At 39.0% G+C, this 22,500-nt stretch overlaps 2 protein-coding genes across 3 annotated transcripts; one reads left to right on the top strand and one right to left on the bottom strand.

Moving 5' to 3' along the window:
* Window positions 1–255: 255 nt before the first annotated feature.
* LOC135226379 (uncharacterized) lies at window positions 256–10,506 on the bottom strand. Of its 2 annotated transcripts, none has more exons than XM_064265854.1 (7): window positions 10,329–10,506; window positions 8,164–8,269; window positions 6,710–7,614; window positions 5,736–6,041; window positions 4,303–4,683; window positions 3,620–4,048; window positions 256–3,173 (listed from the first exon to the last, which is right to left on the bottom strand). In XM_064265854.1, the coding sequence occupies exons 2-7, from the start codon at window positions 8,177–8,179 to the stop codon at window positions 1,140–1,142; spliced, it is 4,071 nt and encodes a 1,356-aa protein (XP_064121924.1). In that variant the 5' UTR covers window positions 8,180–8,269; window positions 10,329–10,506; the 3' UTR covers window positions 256–1,139. The 2 variants fall into 2 exon arrangements, with proteins under 2 accessions (XP_064121924.1, XP_064121925.1); XM_064265855.1 differs by having other exon boundaries at window positions 8,176–8,269.
* A 470-nt stretch (window positions 10,507–10,976) lies between these two features.
* On the top strand, window positions 10,977–21,235 carry LOC135226165 (uncharacterized). Its single transcript, XM_064265606.1, has 7 exons — window positions 10,977–11,372; window positions 13,215–13,308; window positions 13,819–14,726; window positions 15,424–15,729; window positions 16,841–17,221; window positions 17,478–17,937; window positions 18,346–21,235. The coding sequence occupies exons 2-7, from the start codon at window positions 13,305–13,307 to the stop codon at window positions 20,388–20,390; spliced, it is 4,104 nt and encodes a 1,367-aa protein (XP_064121676.1). The 5' UTR covers window positions 10,977–11,372; window positions 13,215–13,304; the 3' UTR covers window positions 20,391–21,235.
* Window positions 21,236–22,500: the final 1,265 nt, after the last annotated feature.

Here is a 22,500-nt window from a genome sequence, read left to right as displayed (position 1 = left end):
TCATTCATTTATTCATCAATTCGTTAATTTATGTTTCTCTAATAACGGATCTCTTTCTGTATTTCCCATTACCTTCTGTTACTTGTTTCCAATGGACACCTTAGTTCTTCGGAAGCCTGAATTTCAAGTCAGTGGCTTCTTTGGTGGGATTGTCCATATGAATAGGGTTCATCTTTTCAATAGTTAATATAAATATGAAAGATGATATTTTGTCCTGGGCTATTTTCGAAACACTCAGGGTAATGAAATCAACTATTTAATAAAAGCTTTATTTAAAAATATACGTTGTTGCTCAGTATCATGTATACTCCATCGTTGTACATAGTTGCATGAACACTGGAACACAAAATAAGTTGTACTTTTAGATGGATGACACATCTCAAAACAAATATAGAAGCGATTACAGACCACAGTGGACCAACAAGTATGCCACAGAAATGGTAAATGACTTTATCTCAACATTATCTCAGTATCAAAAACCTAATTAATGAGTCTTTAGAGCAAGAGAGTGAATCACTGATGAGCATCCATCAAGTTGGTGTCTTCAAAAGCCATCAATTCAAGGGTCGGATGGCCTGTCATTGTCGCCTCAGTCGTTTCATGGGTCGTTCCACGGGGTGGCAGACCAAAAGTAGACAGAAAGCCACTGATTTGATTTGGTTGGTGATATTAAGGTTGTCGAGCCAAGCACTGGGACACTTTCGTCCATTCAGCGCTGGAGTGGATAGACTGCAGGCTCAAGGGATTCACAAAAAGAAGGAACTGAGAGAAACTTCCACAGTTGCACCAAGAAGTAATAGTTAAACAGGTCAGGAGTTGGAGAAAAAGGCTAAGAAATGGATGCAGGTAGTGGCCAAAGGAATGCTGATGAAGGCAATAAAAGGCAACAAAATTCCAAGAGAACTTCTGGCTGCCGTTATGCAGATGACCTATTAAAGCTCTCGCGTGGAAATATAGCAAATGAGATGGACGATTTATCTTAAGATGTCACTCACTTGCGACTTGTTGTTTATTGCTAGTAAACAATATTGTAAAATAATAATAAACTAAGTGCAAAAAAAGTATAATAAATAAGAAATGCAAAATTACTTCTTTTCACACCATGCTATCCTGCAGTTATTCAGCCTACTAACTGTCACTCAGGGTGTCCCCGCCAAAAATTGATCAAAATTCCTCAGAAAGTGCAGTATTTCAGGGGCACATGAGTAAATAGATGCCTTTTCCGTATCACCCCCAAAGTAAGCTTTCACTGGTTTGGGGCAATCAATTGAAGCCTCTTGTGGGCTTCCTAGGATGCACATTCTCTCAAAGACAGAGCAGGCTCTTGTCAAGAGCTGTGCACTTTCCCATTCACTTACATCTGTCACCTCTTCAAGTTCCTGGAAAAAGCAGTTCTTCAAAGCAAACCCTCCTTTTGAAGGGAGGGAAAACATCCGACTGTCCCAGTAAGTGAAATGGGCCTTGAGCTTCAGAGGTACCCAGCTCTCTGTCTTCAGAGCAGCCAAGATCATCTTGCAGGCAAGAAAAACATTTCTTTTGCATTCAGGGAGCATTTGCATAATCATTGTCTCTTTAGAGCCAAAGGACAGTCTCCATTCATCTCCATCTACTTTATTCAAATATATTTCAGCGAGTGAGCTGCTACCTAGACTACAATTAGGCTTAGGAAGGTTGTCTGGCCAAGGGGCTTTCACAGTAGGGACAAAATCAATGTTTACAAAGAGCATTGGGTACTTTGTACCAGACCATAAGAAAAAGATTTCAATACCAACTTGGGTTTTCTTAATTCCAGGCATCATTAGCTTCAGTCTGCCTACATTAGGATCCATTTCCATCAACGATTCTCGGGCAGTGAGGTAAAAACGATTCAAGAATTCTTCCCCACTTATAAATTCTTTGAGTTCTTCTCTTAAAACACGAACCTCTAGTTTCTTCTGATGACCACAAGCAACCGCCTTCTCGTAATCCAAGTCTACAAGATTAGCTTCCAATTCACCGTCAGGTTTGGCCTGTATGTTACTCAAGATTAGATTGCAGTCATATTCGTCAGGACAATATAGTCTGACATTATCCTCTGAACTTCCAACAAATTGTATTTCACCCTCGAATCTCTTATCTTTCAGAGATATTCTTTTATTCAGCTCCGAAAGTAATGCAGTGACAGAAGCTTTGATTTCTTGAGCTTCTCCATTCTGGAAGTCAACAAGAATTTCATTAACAGCTTTTTCTACACCTTCTTTTTTCCATATATTTTCAACATACTTGAAGCAATCTGTGAACAACTTTTCTTTACACTGAACATGATAATATCTAGACTCTACATTGCCACTCGGGTCCAACCCATAGAGTCTCAGATAAGTGTCATGAAAATCCAGGTAAGTATTACTGTCAGGCATCTCATTGTTATCTGTGGTCTTTAGTATCTCTGCAGTTGCTTTATGCCCAAACATAAAGGCATACTGAACAGGTAATATATCTGATGCATCTTTGAGAGTTGGGGATGCTCCACAGTCTAAAAGATACACGACAGCAGAGGTTATGCCATTTTGAGCTGCGTGGTGCAGAGGCACAGTTTTGCAAAGCTCATCTAGTACCAAGTCGACTGCCACTTCGGCTACAGAGATAAGCAGATGCAAAAATAACGGCATTTCATCTTCACATGCAAACTTCAAACTCCTTTGGAATAGAAACTTCAGCTGGGAAGTGAAATTGTTGCTGTTCCTGTTTTCCTTCCATGGGCACTGAGGATCAGAAAAAGTACCGTGCAGAATATGAAGCAGAGAACAGAAATGATCCTCTTCATTGGTGAGGTCCAACTTCTTCAGTGTTCTGGAAAGTTTTTCAACATAGGACAAGATGTTTCTCATCATACCTGAATACATCGCTGATGATGTCAATCTGACGTTCTCAGTTCCTTCTGCTAAGAGTATTTTCTCAAGGGATGCCATCCAGAAAGCAGATGGATGCGATGGTATCTCTTCCTTTATCCTGGAATGTGCATCTAAAATGAAGCATAAGAAAATCTTCCAGTCTTCTGACCCTTGTTTCAGTTTGTACTGTAAAAACAAAACCATGAGCAAAATGATGACTTGTTGGATTTTCTGCTTCTCACTTTCATGTTTACTCTTCTCCATTCTCTTCTCAAGGATCCGGTACTCTTTTCCCAGCATGACCTAGAGAACGTTTAATATAAAAAGTATGTCCGTGAAAATTCTCAAATTTCATCCTACAAAAAAACCAAATATGTCAGATATAATTTAAGATCATGAATACATAAAGATAAAATGAGGTGCAAAGATAGGCAGAATGTCATTTCACCTAATTAACAAATAAACATAATGCTGAATAACCTAAGGTTACATCCACACTAGAGTAAAACATGTTACAAACACATATCAGTAACTTATCGCGCACAAATTGCAAACAGTTTGGGTACAAGTCAACGGCCTATTGGCACCCTAACCAGTGTTTAATGGGGTTATCCAACATTTGCCAAATATTTGTTCTCCACTTACACGTTGATTTGTTTTCTATTTTTTGTGATATTGCTGCAATAAGTTATGTGTATTTAAGACATGTTTCATTGTAATGTGGATGTACCCTGGACAAACAAACTTACCTCCAATAACTGCATATCTTCTGGGAAAATATTAATAGATACCTCTCTATCCTTGTTTTTCAAAAAGGGATTAGCATCCATATCCACAACCAGTCGAAAAGCAGTTGAATAACACTTGTTTGACAAGGCTCCTTCAAGAGCATTGCACCTACAGAAAGGACAGGTCCTGTGGAAGTTGCTAGCACCGGCCCTCCAGATGTACCAAGCTGTTAAAGTTACCCCATAGAGACTGGCAGTTACATAAAGTTGTGTTGGTGTCACATCATCAGGGCATTTGAATTGTGCTTCCCAGGGTTTCGACCCCCATAAGCTTTTAATCAGGTTGGAAATGGCTCGTATCAGGATATCAAGCATGCTTTTCTCATGAGGGTCTACATTTGTGATGATCTTTAATGCATCAAGATCAGACTGAAGTTGATTGATGACAGCCTGAAATAATAGGAGAGAATTACTACATGCACAGCTTGGATTTATGTTGTTCTTCTAGCTGTTTCATAAATGCATCTGAAAGACTATGAAAAGTAAAACAGTTTTCCTAACGGTGGCTCCATAAAGGATGAGGTTGCAGAAAGTTTTCTCAACTCCCAGCTGCCACTAGTAACCATTCAAAACTGGGTTCATTTTCCTTCAACTGGGTTCATATACTACATGATTTTTCATAGGCAAGGGCATCCAATACTTACTCTTGTAACTACCATGACTACCCATGTTGTAATATCTGGTGTCAGCCAAGCTACTTGCACGATCCCCAGTCCAGAGTCACTTGTAGTGAGAGGAAACCCCGAAGCTAATAAGAGTGGCAATAGCATCCCGTTATTCGTCGTTATGGCCAAAGGTAAGATATGCCTTCCACAACTCCCCACAGGGTCGTACAAAACTGAGCTGGACACCAGTTTGCTGAAATTCTTGATGATTTCTAGTTTTATTCCTAGTATACTTCTATCCAAGGTATCTTGGCTGTTGTCAAAGTGAATTTGACTTGAATTGTTATCAACTTCAAGTCCTACTGTTTGAGTTACCACACTTAGAAGGAGTATGTGTAGGAATGCGTCATATCTGCTGTCCTGCAATACAAAATAGAAAATAAAGAACTGAATGTCAAAATCCGATTGGCAAATTAGCACCTCAAACAGACCTCTCATATTGTTTTATGTCAACAATAATATTACAAATGGTTAATAAATGCATCCTAGATTTGTAGTTAATTAAAAAAAAAGGCCATATAAATTTAGATATACTATTCATTTCACTCTCAAATGACTCATACTTCAGATGTCATTATTACTCTGTTGTTGGAACCTTTTCCTCCTTCCTGGATATTAGCCCCTACTCAAAATTTTGATTTCTTTTTACAAAAGAAAGTGTTTTTCATTTCCACCGATGGTACTATTTAGTCTCATCATGTGAAAATATCTGGCAAAGGCAGATTTTTGTGAGGGAATTATTTGCAATTGGATGTAACCAGAACACAGTCAACTTGATATTAAATAAGTAAGATAGAAATAAAATTAAGAAGTCTCACCGTGCATGAAGTTTGTTTTAAATAGGAGTCTTTCACCAAAAAGTGATTAATGCAATGGATTCTATGAAAAACTAGTGAAAGAGTGAACGGACTTAACTTCGAACGAAAGCAGAATGATCCAGTACATTAATAATTCACACAGAGCTGGAGTAGATAAAGATAATCTCATCGACCCATACGAGGAATTGATATCCAGGTACAAAAGGTCCAGAGTCAGGTGGTATTTGGAGACAGAATATTGCAAGCAAGGTAAAACACTTAAAGTCTTGAAAATTAAAAAAAATATCTTCATTAGAAGGATTAGCAGGGCAAAGTTCTATTCAATGTTCATGGAGAAAAGCATATGAGCTACAACATTATACAGAACAAAAGGTACTGGTGGACAGCAGGGACAGATTTGAGGTTCTAGAGTAAGAAAACAGAAAAAAATATTCAGCTAAGAGGAGGATCCACCTTTGCACTCTGACCCACTACAGGATTTTCACCAATGAAAAATAATCCAATTCAAAATGCATTCAGAAACAATTTCTAAGTGCATAGAATTACTACCAAGAGTATTTCCAGACTTACATAAAATTGCGATTTAGCCCTCACCTGCAAGTCGGGTTTTCTAAGGTTCACATACTTTTGTTTGTTCAGAGCAACATCCAGCGGTGTCTGGCCCTTGTGGTTTTGAGCCACCACAAGGGCTCCAGTTTCTATGAGCATATCAGCTACAACCTCATTTCCAGCTTCCAGTGCTACATGAAGTATGGTGTTCCCTTTCTCATCCATGTAGTGCATCTCTGCAGCACCATCCTTGATGCTCTTAAAGAGACGCGATTGCTCCCACACGGAAAAAACTCTTCCTCTTTTGACAAAGGCAGAGCCACTACCTTCATACCGAGACCTGCACTCTTTCTGGAAATGATACGTAAGATGTAGTTAGCCTCTGAAAAATTCTCTAAAAAATCAAGTCTTGAAAATAAGACAGTAATAAGCAACTGGAGAAAAGTGAAAATCATCATCACCACATGGTTCCCTGTTTATCACCAGTAAGGGATACATCACCTATATTGCTTCTATATCATCCGAGATTCTACTGATGGTAATACATAAAAAGAAAGAGAACATTTTAAGCGTTCCCTGAGCCAAGTCAGATAGAAACTAGGGTCCCAAAATAGATTACGTTAGAATTGATGGGTTAGTGTGCAGTTCAAGTTAAAGGGAGGAGCTTCTGTCTTATGTTTGGAATATAATTTCTTTAAAGTGTTGTAGTACAATGTGCAACATAAAAGGCACAGCGTAAATTTCAACAAGGAATATTCTAGTTCATGTATTTCGGAAATTATACTCATCGAAATAGTCTATGTTGTAAGATTTGGGTTCCCCAACATGAAATTAAATGCAATTCAGTTTCAAGTTATGGTTGATAACCAACACACTCCAAGGGATTAATAGAGTAAGATTCTGTTTTGACATAACTGAATCTATATTTCAGTTACCTAGATGCTGTGAGATGGGGAGCAATACCTTGTGATCTATGGATTTGAACATGTCCTAAAATCGTTCTACCATACAGTACTTACCAAAGTAGACACTAGATGAGATTCAGGCCTCTCAAGATACAGTGACTGTTTCCTGAGGCACCAAAAACTGTCACTACTACCTGAAATACTGGCTACGTCTTCAGCTGTTAAGTTCTGCCATAAATTACTGAGCAAATCCCTCTCTGAAAACTTAGCCACAACAGCCTTAAGAGTGTGAATCCTGTTGGTGTACGCAGCTGCATGTAGGACAGAATAGCCAGTGTTGGTGTAAGGGCATGCTCCCAAATCAAGGAGGTTGACAACAATATTGGTATGTCCCATAGCAGCAGCTAGGAGAACGGGAGTTTTATCATTGCTGTTGCAAACATTAAGCTGCGCATTGTTGGAGATCAGTAGCTGCACAGTTGTCACATGGCCCTCTCGTGCAGCGAGATGAAGCAGTGTGTTACCATCGCTGTTCTCATAATTGACATTAAACCCAGCCTGGAGGAGAATCTCAAGGACGTCATCATTCCCATTGAAAGCAGCGCGGTGGGCGCCAGTGTTTCCAGACTTGTTTAGGTTGTAGAGATCTGAACCAACTTTTATCAGAATCTTCATTATTTCCTTTTTTCTCTTGATGGTGGCATGATGCAGCGGAGTGTGCTCTTTCGCATCTCTAAGAGTGATATCTGCACTATGAGCCAGGAGTATTTCAACACTTTCTTTGCAGGAACTATCAATGGCTCTGTGTAGAGGAGTTTCCCCATTCTTATTTAATGCATTAACACTGGCTCCACTTCCCAAAAGCAATTTGATGACAGGAACTCTTCCTTTGAGGGATGCGAGGTGACATGGCGTTTCTTCAAATCTGTTTTTGCAATTGACGTCTGATCCAGATGCCAACAGATCTCTTACTTCTATAGCATCACCTCTAAAAGCTGCCTCGTGAAGCTTTGTTCTACCTGTTATGAAAAAAAGGGAAGATGGACAATTCCTCGCATGGTTTTGAAACGGAATACGAGACATTGCTAGATATAAGTTTCTTTATTTGCAACAGGAATGAATAAGAAATTTAATCAGAAACCAAGAGATTTTACATGAAATGTCTAATTCAAAGCCTGTATTATGCAAATACATTGACAAATACCCTTGCAGGATTTGGACCAAACTATGGACATTAAGGAAATAACAAAAGCAATAAATAATTTTTATTTGTCCATTTCACCTTCAATTGGGTGTCACTAATGCAGAGGAAATAAATAAAAAAAATAAACTTTAATTTGGAAAAACTATTATCAAGAGTGAATACTAGCTAAACATTACTTAATTAGAGTTTTTGCTCCAATAGAAAATAGAACTAAAATTCTAATTTAAACATTAAAGTGAATTTGCACTCTATTAAAACGGAACAAGGGCACAGACAAATCAATTTTAAGAAAATAATGAACGAAATATTGTTAATGACGAGGAACTTGAACATAACGTGGAAACAAAGCATAATATATATTTACATAACATCTTACTCATAATGAAGGTTGGTCTTGAGGAAGGTTTTATATATCACGACGCTGGACGTCAGTGCTTGGCCCGGAACTGTAACCAAATACCGGACCTGCCCTGAAAAAATCGGAGCACCATATCTTAAAAACTAACCACAGAATCTTCTTAAAACAAATATCTTATTATGTTTCCCATGCCCAAATTACCGGAAGTAGTTGTTATGTATGCAAGACGTTATGTAACGAGCGCGGGAAATCTTAGCTCCGCAGACACGTTCTGTTCAGAGCTATTGCACTGTGTTGCATAATGCGTAAATGTTATAAGTATAACCAATTATTATTGTGTTAGTATCGAGTCCGACACAGAGGGTTCGATCTTATAAATTCTATCTCATGTATGCAGGATATGATTCTTTATTGTGTATAGAGCTTCGATGCTGATATGTTTGTTATGATTCTATTATATACGCTTATTGTATTTTGTATATTCAACAACCCGCCTTCTTCAATGTAGTTTAGCCAATAAACTCAAGCCAGAACATATTGCTTTATTATCGCCCTTCATCCCGGAACCTCGGCGACGAGAAATGGAATATTACCTCCAATACTAAAACACCATCTTTCCCTCTACCTACAGGTAAGAGTGAAGAATTGTCGTATGGGTCATATAACTAAACCAGACCCAAAATAATGACGACAAAACAGTAGTCACCTTTGAACTCGCCTAACCTAAACTAACCTACAGGCATGGAAAACGAAAAATGGGGCTGGTGTAATACTATAGTAGATTCACATCAACATTGCATTTGACGTCCAGGCCAGCCTCTTACGACGATCCTGATAAGCCAGTCACAGAGCTGGAAACTCTTAGTCTCTCGAGAGAGTCCACATGGGTTTGATCTCAGTTCCATCTCTCCTGAGACATACGTCTTTCAGGAGAGGTGGAGCATACATCCTGCCAATGTGAACTCTCTCGAGAGAGAGACTGAGAGTTTTCAGCCCTGTGATTGGCTTATCAACAGCCAATCAGAAGTGTCGTAAGGGACTGGCCTAGACATCAGATGCACGGTTGATGTGAATCTAGTATACATCTCATAACTTTTTTCTGTCCTCCCTCAGATCTTAACAACTGCTGACGTTTGATGGCGGCAAATTGGTATGTTGATCATCCACCCTCCAGTCATCAAACATACCAAATTGCAGCCCTCTAGCCTCAGGAGTTGTTATATGATTTTATTTCAGGCTCAAGTTACCCATTAATCGTGCTTCTGGCAACGCTACTGAACAGGCCACCACGTACGGCCGGCTGAGAAGAGGAGGTAAATGGAAATACATCTCTTATTAAAAAATAAATTAATCAATAGTGATCAAGGAAATAGAATAATCATAAGGAATTTGTTCATGAGCAACTCCTAAAGCAAATCAAGTGAAGAATAAACAAGTATTGTTTGGAATTAAGGGGGAAGGGCGGCGTTTCTCCTTTATCTGATAAGAAATACTTGCCCCCTGTACTGAAGATATACAAAACTACATTAATCTCAAGAAGAATGTTGCCTTACAAAGCAGCTTTTGTCAAGCTCACAATTATCTTTCTCGCTGTACTGATGCCCTCAATAGACGCTCCATCATGTTCCAATCACGTAGTTTTCAAGCACCCCCCCCCCACCCCCAAACAAATCATTATGAATGGGAACCGAGGATGGCAAAAGAAACAAATACGCCTACAGTCTCGCATTATTCCCTTTCCCTAGTGAGCACCGTAGAGCATTGCGTGCAGACAAAATCAATGTAGCCACGGTTCTATAAATCATTTTTCTTTCTAAACTGCCCTTAGTAGCGGCTTCAGTTTTATTTAAACCAATATTCCCTGGTGTTGCTATGTGACAAAATGGTTGAGTTGTTACTGTAACAAACGTAGAGAGAGAGAGAGAGAGAGAATTTATAAATGTGTTCTCCCCGCCAACTGTTGAGTTGCACATGGATGAGTCAGTCATGATCGACTATACGTATCAAATAAAAGCGTATTTATATCCTAAATATTTTTAATCGTTTGTTAATTAACGAGTTCCTTATTTAATCTTTTCTTTGTGGAGGTACGACAGTCACGTCGCTGTTCCCTATCACTCATAAACGAGATCAAAAGAAAGCAATATATATACATCTTAGCAAACACCTACCTCATTCCGCCTTGGTGGGAGTGATGGGAAGCACCATTTTAAACACAACAAAGGTATTATAATAATACGATATATGGCAAAACACTAATCTAACGAGATACGACATATAATGCACATTAAAGACAGTTTAATTTGTATCACACCACGTAAGATACGTTAGCACCGTTTCGAGTTTACGAGTGGCCCCTAGTGACGCAGTATGACCAACCGCGACATCAAGATGCTAATGTCTTCTCTTTCACAAAACGAGTGATTTAACAGTCCTGTTTAGTATTTATTTGCTAAGTCATAATAATGTGGTATTGTTCTATTGGAAGATCTATATATTTATTTGAGATATTTGAATAAGAAATTAATAAACTCTAGGAAGTGGCTGTGAACCGGATGTCAAAACGGGTGGCAGCCATTAATGCTGGTGGGAGGGGCTTAAGCCGATGCCTGGCACGAACGTTTTGTGTCCAATCCACTCTCTCGCAACCAAACATTTCGTGACCACTCTCTCTCTCTCTCTCGTCCTCAATCTCCATCTTCCCTCCTCTCTCTCTCCCTCCACTCCCTCCTCTCTCGTCTCTCTCTCTCTCTCTCTTGTGAGGGACGCAAAACGTTCCATGCCAAAGTACGCCCCTCCCACCAGCATTCAGCTGCCACCCGTTTTGACATCCGGTACACAGCCACTTCCTAGAGTTTATTAATTTCTTATGCAAATATCTCAAAGAAGTATATATATTTCCCAATAGAATAATACTACATTATTATGACGTAGCAAATAAATACTAAACAGGACTGTTAAATTAGTCGTTTTGTGAAAGAGAAGACGTTATCATCTTGAAGTCCCGGTTGGTCATCCTGCGTCACTGAGGGCCACTCGTAAACCCGACACGGTGCTGACGTATCTTGCGTGGTGTGATACAAATTAAACTGTCTTTAATGTGCATTATATTACGTATCTCGTTAGATTAGCGCTTTGTCATATATCGTATTATTATAATATCTTTGTTGTGTGTACAATGGTGCTTCCCATCACTCCCGTCAAGGCGGAATGAGGTAGGTGTTTGCTAAGATGTATATTGCAGTGCTACAGACCAATAAGGATATCGTTCAGACATTTTTTTTTTTCATTCTTTTTATCTTTCGTTTATAAGTGATAGGGAACTGCGACGTGATGCCGTGCCTCCACAAAGAAAAGATTAAATAAGTAACTCGTTAATTAACAAACGATTAAAAATATTTAGGATATAAATACGCTTTTATTTGATTACGTATAGTCGACCATGACTGCCTCATCCATGTGCAACTCAACAGTTGGCTGGGAGACTACATTTATAAATCTCTCTCTCTCTCTCTCTCTTCTCTCTCTCTCTACGTTTGTTACAGTAACAACTCAAGCATTTTGTCACATAGCAACTCCAAGGAATATTGGTTTAAATAAAACTGAAGCTGCTACTAAGGGCAGTTTAGAAAGAAAAATGATTTATAGAACCGTGGCTACATTGATTTTGTCTGCACGCAATGCTCTACGGTGCTCACTAGGGAAAGGGGATAGCGAGACTGTAGGCGTATTTGTTTTTTGTCATCCTCGGTTCCCATTCATAATGATTTGTTGGAGGTGGGGGAGGGGGTGCTTTAAAACTACTTCATTGGCACATGATGGAGCGTCTATTGAGGGCATCAGTACAGCGAAATAGATAATTATGCGCTTGACAAAAACTGCTTTGTAAGGCAACATTCTTCTTGAGATTAAGTATTTTTGTATATCTTCAGTACAGGGGGCAAGTATTTCTTATCAGATAAGGGAGAAACGCCGCCCCTCCCCCTTAATTCCAAAGAATACTTGTTTATTCTTCACTTGATTTGCTTTATGATTATTCCATTTCCTTGATCACTATTTATTAATTTCATTTTTAATAAGAGATCTGTATTTCCATTTACCTCCTCTTCTCAGCCGGCCGTACGTGGTGGCCTGTTCAGCAGCGTTGCCAGAAGCACGATTATAGGTAACTTGAGCCTGAAATAAAATTAACAACTCCTGAGGAACTTCTGAGGCTAGAGGGCTGCAATTTGGTATGTTTGATGACTGGAGGGTGGATGATCAACATACCAATTTGCCGCCATCAAACGTCAGCAGTTGTTAAGATCTGAAGGAGGACAGAAAAAAGTTATGAGATGTATACTAGATTTACATCAACCGTGCATCTGATGTCTAGGCCAGTCCCTTACGGCACTTCTGATTGGCTGTTGATAAGCCAATCACAGGGCTGAAAACTCCCAGTCTCTCTCGTGAGTTCACATAGGCAGGATGTATGTGCCACCTCTCCTGAAAGACGTATACCTCAGGAGAGATGGAAATCCTTTCCTGAAAGACATATACCTCAGGAGAGATGGAACATACAGCCTGCCTTTGCGAACTCTCAGTCTCTCTCGAGAATTCACATAGGCAGGAGATATGTTCCACCTCTCCTGAAAGATGTATACCTCAGGAGAGATGGAACATACATCCTGCCTATGTGAACTCCCAATCTCTCTCGAGAGTTCACATAGGCTGGATGTATGTTCCACCTCTACTGAAAGACGTATCCTTCAGTTGAGATGGAACATAGATCCAACTCATGTGAACTCTCAAGAGACTAAGAGTTTCCAGCTCTGTGACTGGCTTATCAGGATCGTCGTAAGAGGCTGGACTGGACGTCAAAATTTGCACTGTTGATGTGAATCTACTATGGTATTGCACCAGCCCCATTTTTCGTTTTCCATGCCTGTAGGTTAGTTTAGGTTAGGTGAGTTCAAAGATGACTATATCCGGAAATATGGGCGTGAGAAACCTAATGAGATTTTTTTAAAGAAGACTTTGTGGTTAGTTTTTAAGATATGGTGCTCCGATTTTTTCAGGGCAGGTCCCGTATTTGGTTACAGTTCCGGGCCAAGCACTGACGTCCAGCATCGTGATATATAATACCTTCCTCAAGACCAAGCTTCAGTATGAGTAAGTTGTTATGTAAATATATATTATGCTTTATTTCCACGTTATGTTCAAGTTCCTCGTCATTAACAATATTTCGCTCATTATTTTCTTAAAATTGATTTGTCTGTGCCTTGTTCCATTTTTATTAACCAAGTTAACAGAGTCCAAATTCACTTTAATGTTTAAATTAGAATTTTAGCCAATATTCACTCTTGATAATAGCTTTTTCCAAACTAAAGTTTATTTTTTTTTTATTTCCTCTACATTAGTGACACCCAAGTGAAGGTGAAATTGATAAATAAAAATTATTTAATGTCCACAGTTTGGTCCAAATTCTGCCAGGGTATTTGTCAATGTATTTGCATAATAGAGACTTTGAATTAGACATTTCATGTAAAATCTCTTGGTTTCTGATTAAATTTCTTATTCATTCCTGTTGCGAATAAAGGAACTTATATTTAGTAATGTCTCGTATTCCGTTTCAAAACCTTGCGAGGAGGAATTGTCCATCTTCCCTTTTTCTCGTAACAGGTAGAACAAGGCTTCACGAGGCAGCTTTCAGAGGTGATGCTGCGGAAGTCAGAAATCTGCTAGCATCTGGATCAGACGTCAATTGCAAAAACAGATTTGAAGAAACGCCATGTCACCTCGCATCCCTCAAAGGAAGAGTTCCTGTCATCAAATTGCTTTTGGGAAGTGGAGCCAGTGTTAATGCATTAAATAAGAATGGGGAAACTCCTCTACACAGAGCCATTGATAGTTCCTGCAAAGAAAGTGTTGAAATACTCCTGGCTCATGGTTCAGATGTCACTCTCAGAGATGCGAAAGAGCACACTCCGCTGCATCATGCCACCATCAAGAGAAAAATGGCAATAATGAAGATTCTGATAAAAGTTGGTTCAGATCTCTACAACCTAAACAAGTCTGGAAACACTGGCGCCCACCACGCTGCTTTCAATGGGAATGATGACGTCCTTGAGATTCTCCTCCAGGCTGGGTTTAATGTCAATTATGAGAACAGCGATGGTAACACACTGCTTCATCTCGCTGCACGAGAGGGCCATGTGACAACTGTGCAGCTACTGCTCTCCAACGGTGCCCAGCTTAATGTTTACAACAGGGATGGTAAAACTCCCGTTCTCCTAGCTGCTGCTATGGGACATACCAATATTGTTCTCAACCTTCTAGATTTAGGAGAATGCCCTTACAACGCCAACACTGGCTATTCTGTCCTACATGCAGCTGCGTCCACCAACAGGATTCACACTCTTCAGGCTGTTGTGGCTAAGTTTTCAGAGAGGGATTTGCTCAGTAATTTATGGCAGAACTTGACAGCTGAAGACGTAGCCAGTATTTCAGGTAGTAGTGACAGTCTTTGGTGGCTCAGGAAGCAGTCACTGTATCTTGAGAGGCCTGAATCTCATCTAGTGTCTACGTTGGTGAGTACTGTATTGTAGATCGATTTTAGGACATTTTCAAATCCATAGTTCACAAGGTATTGCTCCCCATCTCACGGCATCTAGGTAACTGAAATATAGATTCAATTATGTCAAGACAGAATCTTACTCTATTAATCCCTTGTAGTGTGTTGGTTATCAACCATAACTTGAAACTGATTTTCATTCGAACTTGCTTTTGGCATATTGGGTGCGAGGTAAACTGCATTTAATTTCACGTTGGGGAAACCAAATCTTACAACATAATCTCCTAAATGCATGAACTAGAATATTCCTTGTTGAAATTTAGGCTGTGCATTTTATGTTCCACATTGTACTACAACAGCATTAAAGAAATTATATTCCAATCACAGGACAGAAGCTCCTCCCTTTAACTTGAACTGCACACTAGCCCATCAATTCTAGCCTAATTCATCTTGGGGCCTTAGTGTCTACCTGGCCTGGCTCCGGGAACTCTTAAAATGTTTCTCTTTCTTTTTATGTAGTACCATCAGTAGAATCTCGGATGATTTAGAAGCAATATAGGTGATGTATCTATCCCTTACTGGTGATAAACAAGGAACCGTGTGGTGATGATGACTTTCACTCTTCTCCAGTTGCTTATTACTGTCTTAATTTCAAGACTTGATTTTTTGGAGAATTTATCAGAGGCTAACGACATCTTATGTACCATTTTCAGGATAAGTGCAGGACTCAGTATGAATGTAGTGGCTCTGGCTTTGTCAAAAGAGGAAAAGTTTTTTCTGCGTGGGAGAATTCGCGTCTCCGTAAGAGCATCAAGGATGGCGCTGCAGAGATGCACTACATGGATGAGAAAGGGAACACCATACTTCATGTAGCACTGGAAGCTGGAAATGAGGTAGTAGCTGATATGCTCATAGAAACTGGAGCCCTTGTGGTGGCTCAAAACCACAGGTGCCAGACGCCGCTGGATGTTGCTCGGAACAAGCAAAAGTACGTGAACCTAAGAAAACCCGACTTGCAGGTGAGGACTAAATCGCAATTTTATGTAAGTCTGGAAATGCTCTTGGTAGTAATTCTATGCACTTAGAAATTGTTTCAGAATGCATTTTGACTGGATTATTTTTCAGTGGTGAAAATGCTGTAGTGGGTAAGAGTGCAAAGGTGGATCCTCCTCTTAGCTGAATATTTTTTTCTGTTTTCTTACTCTAGAACCTCAAATCTGTCCCTGCTGTCCACCAGTACCTTTTGTTCTGTATAATGTTGTAGCTCATATGCTTTTCTCCATGAACATTGAATAGAACTTTGCCCTGCTAATCCTTCTAATGAAGATATTTTTTTTAATTTTCAAGACTTTAAGTGTTTTACCTTGCTTGCAATATTCTGTCTCCATATACCACCTGACTCTGGACCTTTTGTACCTGGATATCAATTCCTCGTATGAGTCGAGGAGATTATCTTTATCTACTCTAGCTCTCTGTGAATTATTAATGTACTGGATCATTCTGGCATCATCTAAAGTTGAGCCCATTCACTCTTTCACTAATTTTTCAAAAAATCCATTGCATTAATTACTTTCGGTGAAAGATTATATTCCAAACAAACTTCATGCACGGTGTTTTTACCCAAAAGGATGGTCATTATAACATGCATATATGTGAGACTTTTTAACTTTATTTCTGTCTTATTCATTTAAGGTTAGGTTAGGTTAGGTTGTAATATCAAGTTGACTGTGTTCTGGTTACTTCCAATTGCAAATAATTCCTGCACAAAAATCTGCCTTTGTCAGATATTTTCACATGGTAAGACTAAATTGTACCATCGGTGGAAATGAAAAACACCTTTTTTGTGTAAAAGAGGAAATCAAAATTTTGAGTAGGGGCTAATATCCAGGAAGGAGGAAAAGGTTCCAGCAACAGAGTAAAAATGACATCTGAAGTATGAGTCATTTGAGAGTGAAATGAATAGTATATCTAAATTTATATGGCCTTTTTTATTTAAATCAACTACAAATCTAGGATGCATTTATTAACCATTGTAATATTATTGTTGACATATAACAATATAAAAGGTATGTTTGAGGTGCTAATTTGCCAATCTGATTTTGGCATTCAGTTTTCTATTTTGTATTGCAGGACAGCAGATACGACGCATTCCTACACATACTCCTTCTAAGTGTGGTAACTCAAACTGTAGGACTTGAAGTTGATAACAATTCAAGTCAAATTCACTTTGACACCAGCCAAGAACCCTTGGATAGAAGTATACAAGGAATAAAACTAGAAATCATCAAGAATTTCAGCAAACTGGTGTCCAGCTCAGTTTTGTACGACCCTGTGGGGAGTTGCGGAAGGCATATCTTACCTTTGGCCATAACGACGAATAACAGAACGCTATTGCCACTCTTATTAGCTTCGGGGTGTCCTCTCACTACAAGTGACTCTGGACTGGGGATCGTGCAAGTAGCTTGGCTGACACCAGATATTACAACATGGGTAGCCATGGTAGTCACAAGAGTAAGTATTGAATGCCTGTGCCTATGATATCGTGCACTATATGACCCCAGTTGAAGGAAAATAAACCCAGTTTTGAATGGCTACCAGTGGCAGCTGGGAGTTGAGAAAACTTTCAGCAACTTCCTCCCTTATGGAGCCACCGTCAGCAAAACTGTTTTACTTTTAATAGTCTTTCAGATGCATTTCTGAAACAGCTAAGAGGACGTTGTACATAACTCCAAGCTACATATGTAGTAATTCTCTCTTATTATTTCAGGCTGTCATCAATCAACTTCAATCTGATCTTGATACATTACGGAACATCCCAAATGTAGACGCCCAGGTGCAAAAGCTCCATTTTATCCTGATACAAGCCATTCCCAACCTGATTAAAAGCTTACGGGGGTCGAAACCCTGGGAAGCACAATTCAAATGCCCTGATGATGTGACACCAACACAACTTTATGTAACTGCCAGTCTCTATGGGTTAACTTTAACAGCTTGGTACATCTGGAGGGCCGGTGCCAGCAACTTCCTCAGGACCTATCCTTTCAGTAGGTGCAATGCTCTTGAAGCAGCCTTGTCAAACACATGTTATTCAACTGCTTTTCGACTGGTTGTGGATATGGATGCTAATCCCTTTTTGAAGAACAAGGATAGAGAGCTATCCATTAATATTTTCCCAGAAGATATGCGGTTATTGGAGGTAAGTTTGTTAGTCCAGGGTGCATCCACACTTTAATGAAACATGTCTTAAATACACATAACTTATTGCAGCAATATCACAAACAAATAGGAAACAAATCAACAACTGTAAGTGGAGAAGAAATCTTTGGCAAAGGTTAGGTAGCCCCATCAAACTCTGGTTAGGGTGCCAATAGGTCTTTGACTTGTACTCAAACTGTTTGAAGTGTGTGTGCTGTAAGTTACCGATATGTGTTTGCAACATGTTTTACTCCTGTGTGGATGCAACCTTAGGTTATTCAGCATTATGTTTATTTGTTAATAGGGTTACATGGCATTCTGCCTATCTTCGCACCTCAGTTTATCTTTACATTGTCATGATCTTAAATTGAATCTATTATATTTGGTTCTTTTGTAGGATGACAACATTTGAGAATTTTCATGGACATACTTTTTATATTAAACGTTCTCTAGGTTCATGCTGGGAAAAGAGTACAGGATCCTTGAGAAGAGAATGGAGAAGAGTAAACATGAAAGTGAGAAGCAGAAAACCCAACAAGTCATCATTTTGCTCATGGTTTTGTTTTTACAGTACAAACTGAAACTAGGATCAGAAGACTGGAAGCTTTTCTTATGCTTCATTTTAGATGCACATTCCAGGATAAAGGAAGAGATACCATCGCATCCACCTGCTTTCTGGATGGCATCCCTTGAGAAAATCCTCTTAGCAGAAGGAACTGAGAACGTCAGATTGACATCATCAGCGATGTATTCAGGTATGATGAGAAACATCTTGTCCTATGTTGAAAAACTTTCCAGAACACTGAAGAAGTTGGACCTCACCAATGAAGAGGATCATTTCTGTTCTCTGTTCCATATTCTGCATGGTACTTTTTCTGATCCTCAGTGCCCATGGAAGGAAAACAGGAACAGCAATAATTTCACTTCCCAGCTGAAGTTTCTATTCCAAAGGAGTTTGAAGTTTGCATGTGAAGATGAAATGCCATTATTTTTGCATCTGCTTATCTCTGTAGCCGAAGTGGCAGTCGACTTGGTACTAGATGAGCTTTGCAAAACTGTGCCTCTGCACCACGCAGCTCAAAATGGCATAACCTCTGCTGTCGTGTACCTTCTAGACTGTGGAGCATCCCCATTTGTCAACGATGCATCAGATATATTACCTGTTCAGTATGCCTTTATGTTTGGGCATAAAGCAACTGCAGAGATGCTGAAGACCACAGATAACAATGAGATGCCTGACAGTAATACTTACCTGGATTTTCATGACACTTATCTGAGACTCTATGGGTTGGACCCTATTGGCAATGTAGAGTCTAGATATTATCATGTTCAGTGTAAAGAAAAGTTGTTCACAGATTGCTTCCAATATGTTGCAAATATATGGAAAAAAGGTGTAGAAAAAGCTGTTAATGAAATTCTTGTTGACTTCCAGACTGGAGAAGCTCAAGAAATCAAAGCTTCTGTCACTGCATTACTTTCGGATCTGAATAAAAGAATATCTCTGAAAGACAAGAGATTTGAAGGTGAAATACAATTTGTTGGAAGTTCAGAGGATAATGTCAGATTATATTGTCCTGACGAATATGACTGCAATCTAATCCTGAATAACATACAGGCCAAACCTGACGGTGAATTGGAAGCTAATCTTGTAGACTTGGATTATGATAAGGTGGTTGCTTGTGGTCATCAGAAGAAACTAGAGGTTCATGTTTTAAAAGAGGAACTCAGAGAATTTATAAATGGGGAAGAATTCTTGAATCGTTTTTACCTCACTGCCCGAGAATCGTTGATGGAAATGGATCCTAACGTAGGCAGACTGAAGCTAATGATGCCTGGAATTAAGAAAACCCAAGTTGGTATTGAAATGTTTTTCTTATGGTCAGGTACAAAGTACCCAATGCTCTTTGTAAACATTGATTTTGTCCCTACTGTGAAAGCCCCTTGGCCAGACAACCTTCCTAAGCCTAATTGTAGCCTAGGTATCAGCTCACTCACTGAAATATATTTAAATAAAGTAGATGGAGATGAATGGAGACTGTCCTTTGGCTCTAACGAGACAATGATTATGCAAATGCTCCCTGAATGCAAAAGAAATGTTTTTCTTGCTTGCAAGATGATCTTGGCTGCTCTGAAGACAGAGAGCTGGGTACCTCTGAAACTCAAGGCCCGTTTCACTTACTGGGACAGTCGGATGTTTTCCCTCCCTTCAAAAGGAGGGTTTGCTTTGAAGAACTGCTTTTTCCAGGAACTTGAAGAGGTGACAGATGTAAGTGAATGGGAAAGTGCACAGCTCTTGACCAGAGCCTGCTCTGTCTTTGAGAGAATGTGCAAGCTAGGAAACCCACAAGAGGCTTCAATTGATTGCCCCAAACCAGTGAAAGCTTACTTTGGGGGTGATACAGAAAAAGCATCTATTTACTCATGTGCTCCGGAAATACTGCACTTTCTGAGGAATTTTGATCAATTTTTTGCAGGGGCAGCCTGAGTGACAGTTAGTAAACTGAATAACTGCAGGATAGCGTGGTGTGAAAATAAGTAATTTTGCCTCTCTTATTTATTATACTTTTTTGCACTTAGTTTATTATTATTTTGCAATACTAGCAATAAACAACAAGTCGCAAGTGAGTGACATCTTAAGATAAATCGTCCATCTCATTTGCTATATTTCCACCCGAGAGCTTAAATAGGTCATCTGCATAACGGCAGTCAGAAGTTCTCTTAGAATTTTGTTGCCTTTTATTGCCTTCATCAGCATTCCTTTGGCCACTACCTACATCCATTTCTTAGCCTTTTTCTCCAACTCCTGACCTAATTTTTGTGAATCCCTTGAGCTTGCAGTCTATCCACTCCAGTGCTGAATGGACGAAAGTGTCCCAGTGCTTGGGTAGACAACCTTGATATCACCAACCAAATCAAATCAGTGTCTTATCTCTAAGGAGATAAGTGTCTGAGAGATAACTATGTTCAGGCCACTGCTTTCTCTCTACTTTTGGTCTGCCACCCTGTGGAACGACCCATGAAACGACTGAGGCGACAATGACAGGCCATCCGACCCTTGAATTGGTGGCTTTTAAAGACACCAACTTGATGGATGCTGATGAGTGATTCACTCTCTAGCTCTAAAGACTCATTAATTAGGTTTTTGATACTGAGATAATGTTGAAATAAAGTCATTTACCATTTCTGTGGCCTACTTGTTGGTCCATTGTGGTCTGGAGTTTTGTGTTCGAGTGAGTTTTGTGTTCGAGTGTTCATGCAAAATATGCACAACGATGAAGCGTGCATTATACTCAGCAACAACGTATATTTTTAAATAAAGCTTTTATTAAATCGTTGATTTCATTACCCTGAGTGTTTCGAAAATAGCCCACGACAAAATATTATCTTTATATTAACTATTCAACAGATGAACCCTATTCATATAGAACAATCCACCAAAGGAGCCACTGACTTGAAATTCAGGCTTCCGAAGAACTAAGGTGTCCATTGGAAACAAGTAACAGAAGGTAATGGGAAATACAGAAAGAGATCAGTTATTAGATAAACAGATAAATTAACGAACTGATAAATAAACGAATGAAAAATTTAATTAGAATATTACGGTGCAAGGAGAATTGCATTTGGCCAGTAATGCATTGCATCTTCGCTTGAACCTCAGAAGTTCCAACTGCACGACATCCTCAGTGAGGCTGTTCCAGGCATTTTGTTTATGTTTCCAGGTATTTTTTTTGTTCCAGGCATATTGCTTTTGTTTCCAGGCATTTTGTTTTGCTCCAGGCATATTGTTATAATTCCAGGAATTTTCTTTTGTTCCAAGCATTTTTTTTTTGTTCCCAGGAATTTTGTTTTGTTTCCAGGCATTTTGTTTTGTTCCAGGCATTTTTGTTTTGTTTCCAGGCATTTCGTTTTGGTTCCAGGCATTTTGTTTTCTTCCAGGCATTTTTTTTTCTTTTTGTGTAGCTGAGGATATTTCATTAAATTCTCAGGAACTGGCAACACTTTTCGGATTCTGAACAAGTTCCAGATGCTGGTAATGACTGAAACGTCAGAATCTTAAGGTTACTCGTAGCCAAAGAACCTAGATAAAAGTAGAAAGAATAAGTGGAAAATCTCTCTCTCTCTCTCTCTCTCTCTCTCTCTCTCTCTCTCTCTCTCTCTCTCTCTCTCTCTCACACACACACACACACAAATATATAAATGAAAAAATGGTGACATAGTGATATTTTTTGAGCACTTATTTATGATGTTATCGAACATTGTAGTCTTTTATATGTAGATATCGATTTTATTATTATTTTCTTGACATAAATCACATAAATTAATTTAATCTAGGGCACAAACAGTAACGACACATACATTTACTTTTATATAGTATATAAGTATATCTCATATATATATATATATATATATATATATATATATATATATATATATATATATGAGATATACTTATATACTATATAAAAGTAAATGTATGTGCCGTTACTGTTTGTGCCCCAGATTAAATTAATCTGGGGTAACAGATTAATTTAATCTGTATTCCTTCCCTCGTTAGTTCTACTCAATAGTAAAGATTCTGTAGCGAAAGTCAATCA

This window comes from Macrobrachium nipponense, chromosome 14 (assembly GCF_015104395.2).
Source record: "Macrobrachium nipponense isolate FS-2020 chromosome 14, ASM1510439v2, whole genome shotgun sequence".
NCBI classification, from domain to species: domain Eukaryota; kingdom Metazoa; phylum Arthropoda; class Malacostraca; order Decapoda; family Palaemonidae; genus Macrobrachium; species Macrobrachium nipponense.
The sequence above is the reverse complement of the archived record's forward strand: the minus strand, read 5'-3'. Positions and strand labels throughout refer to the sequence as shown.

Bases quoted from the DNA above. Each gene is read 5' to 3' on its own strand.
- LOC135226379 (XM_064265854.1), bottom strand. The intron at 4,684-5,735 runs GTGAGGGCTAAA...TTTGTATTGCAG, and splicing joins TTAGAAAACCCGACTTGCAG to GACAGCAGATATGACGCATT. The intron at 3,174-3,619 runs GTAAGTTTGTTT...AACGTTCTCTAG, and splicing joins AAGATATGCAGTTATTGGAG to GTCATGCTGGGAAAAGAGTA.
- LOC135226165 (XM_064265606.1), top strand. The intron at 15,730-16,840 runs GTGAGGACTAAA...TTTGTATTGCAG, and splicing joins TAAGAAAACCCGACTTGCAG to GACAGCAGATACGACGCATT. The intron at 17,222-17,477 runs GTAAGTATTGAA...TTATTATTTCAG, and splicing joins TAGCCATGGTAGTCACAAGA to GCTGTCATCAATCAACTTCA.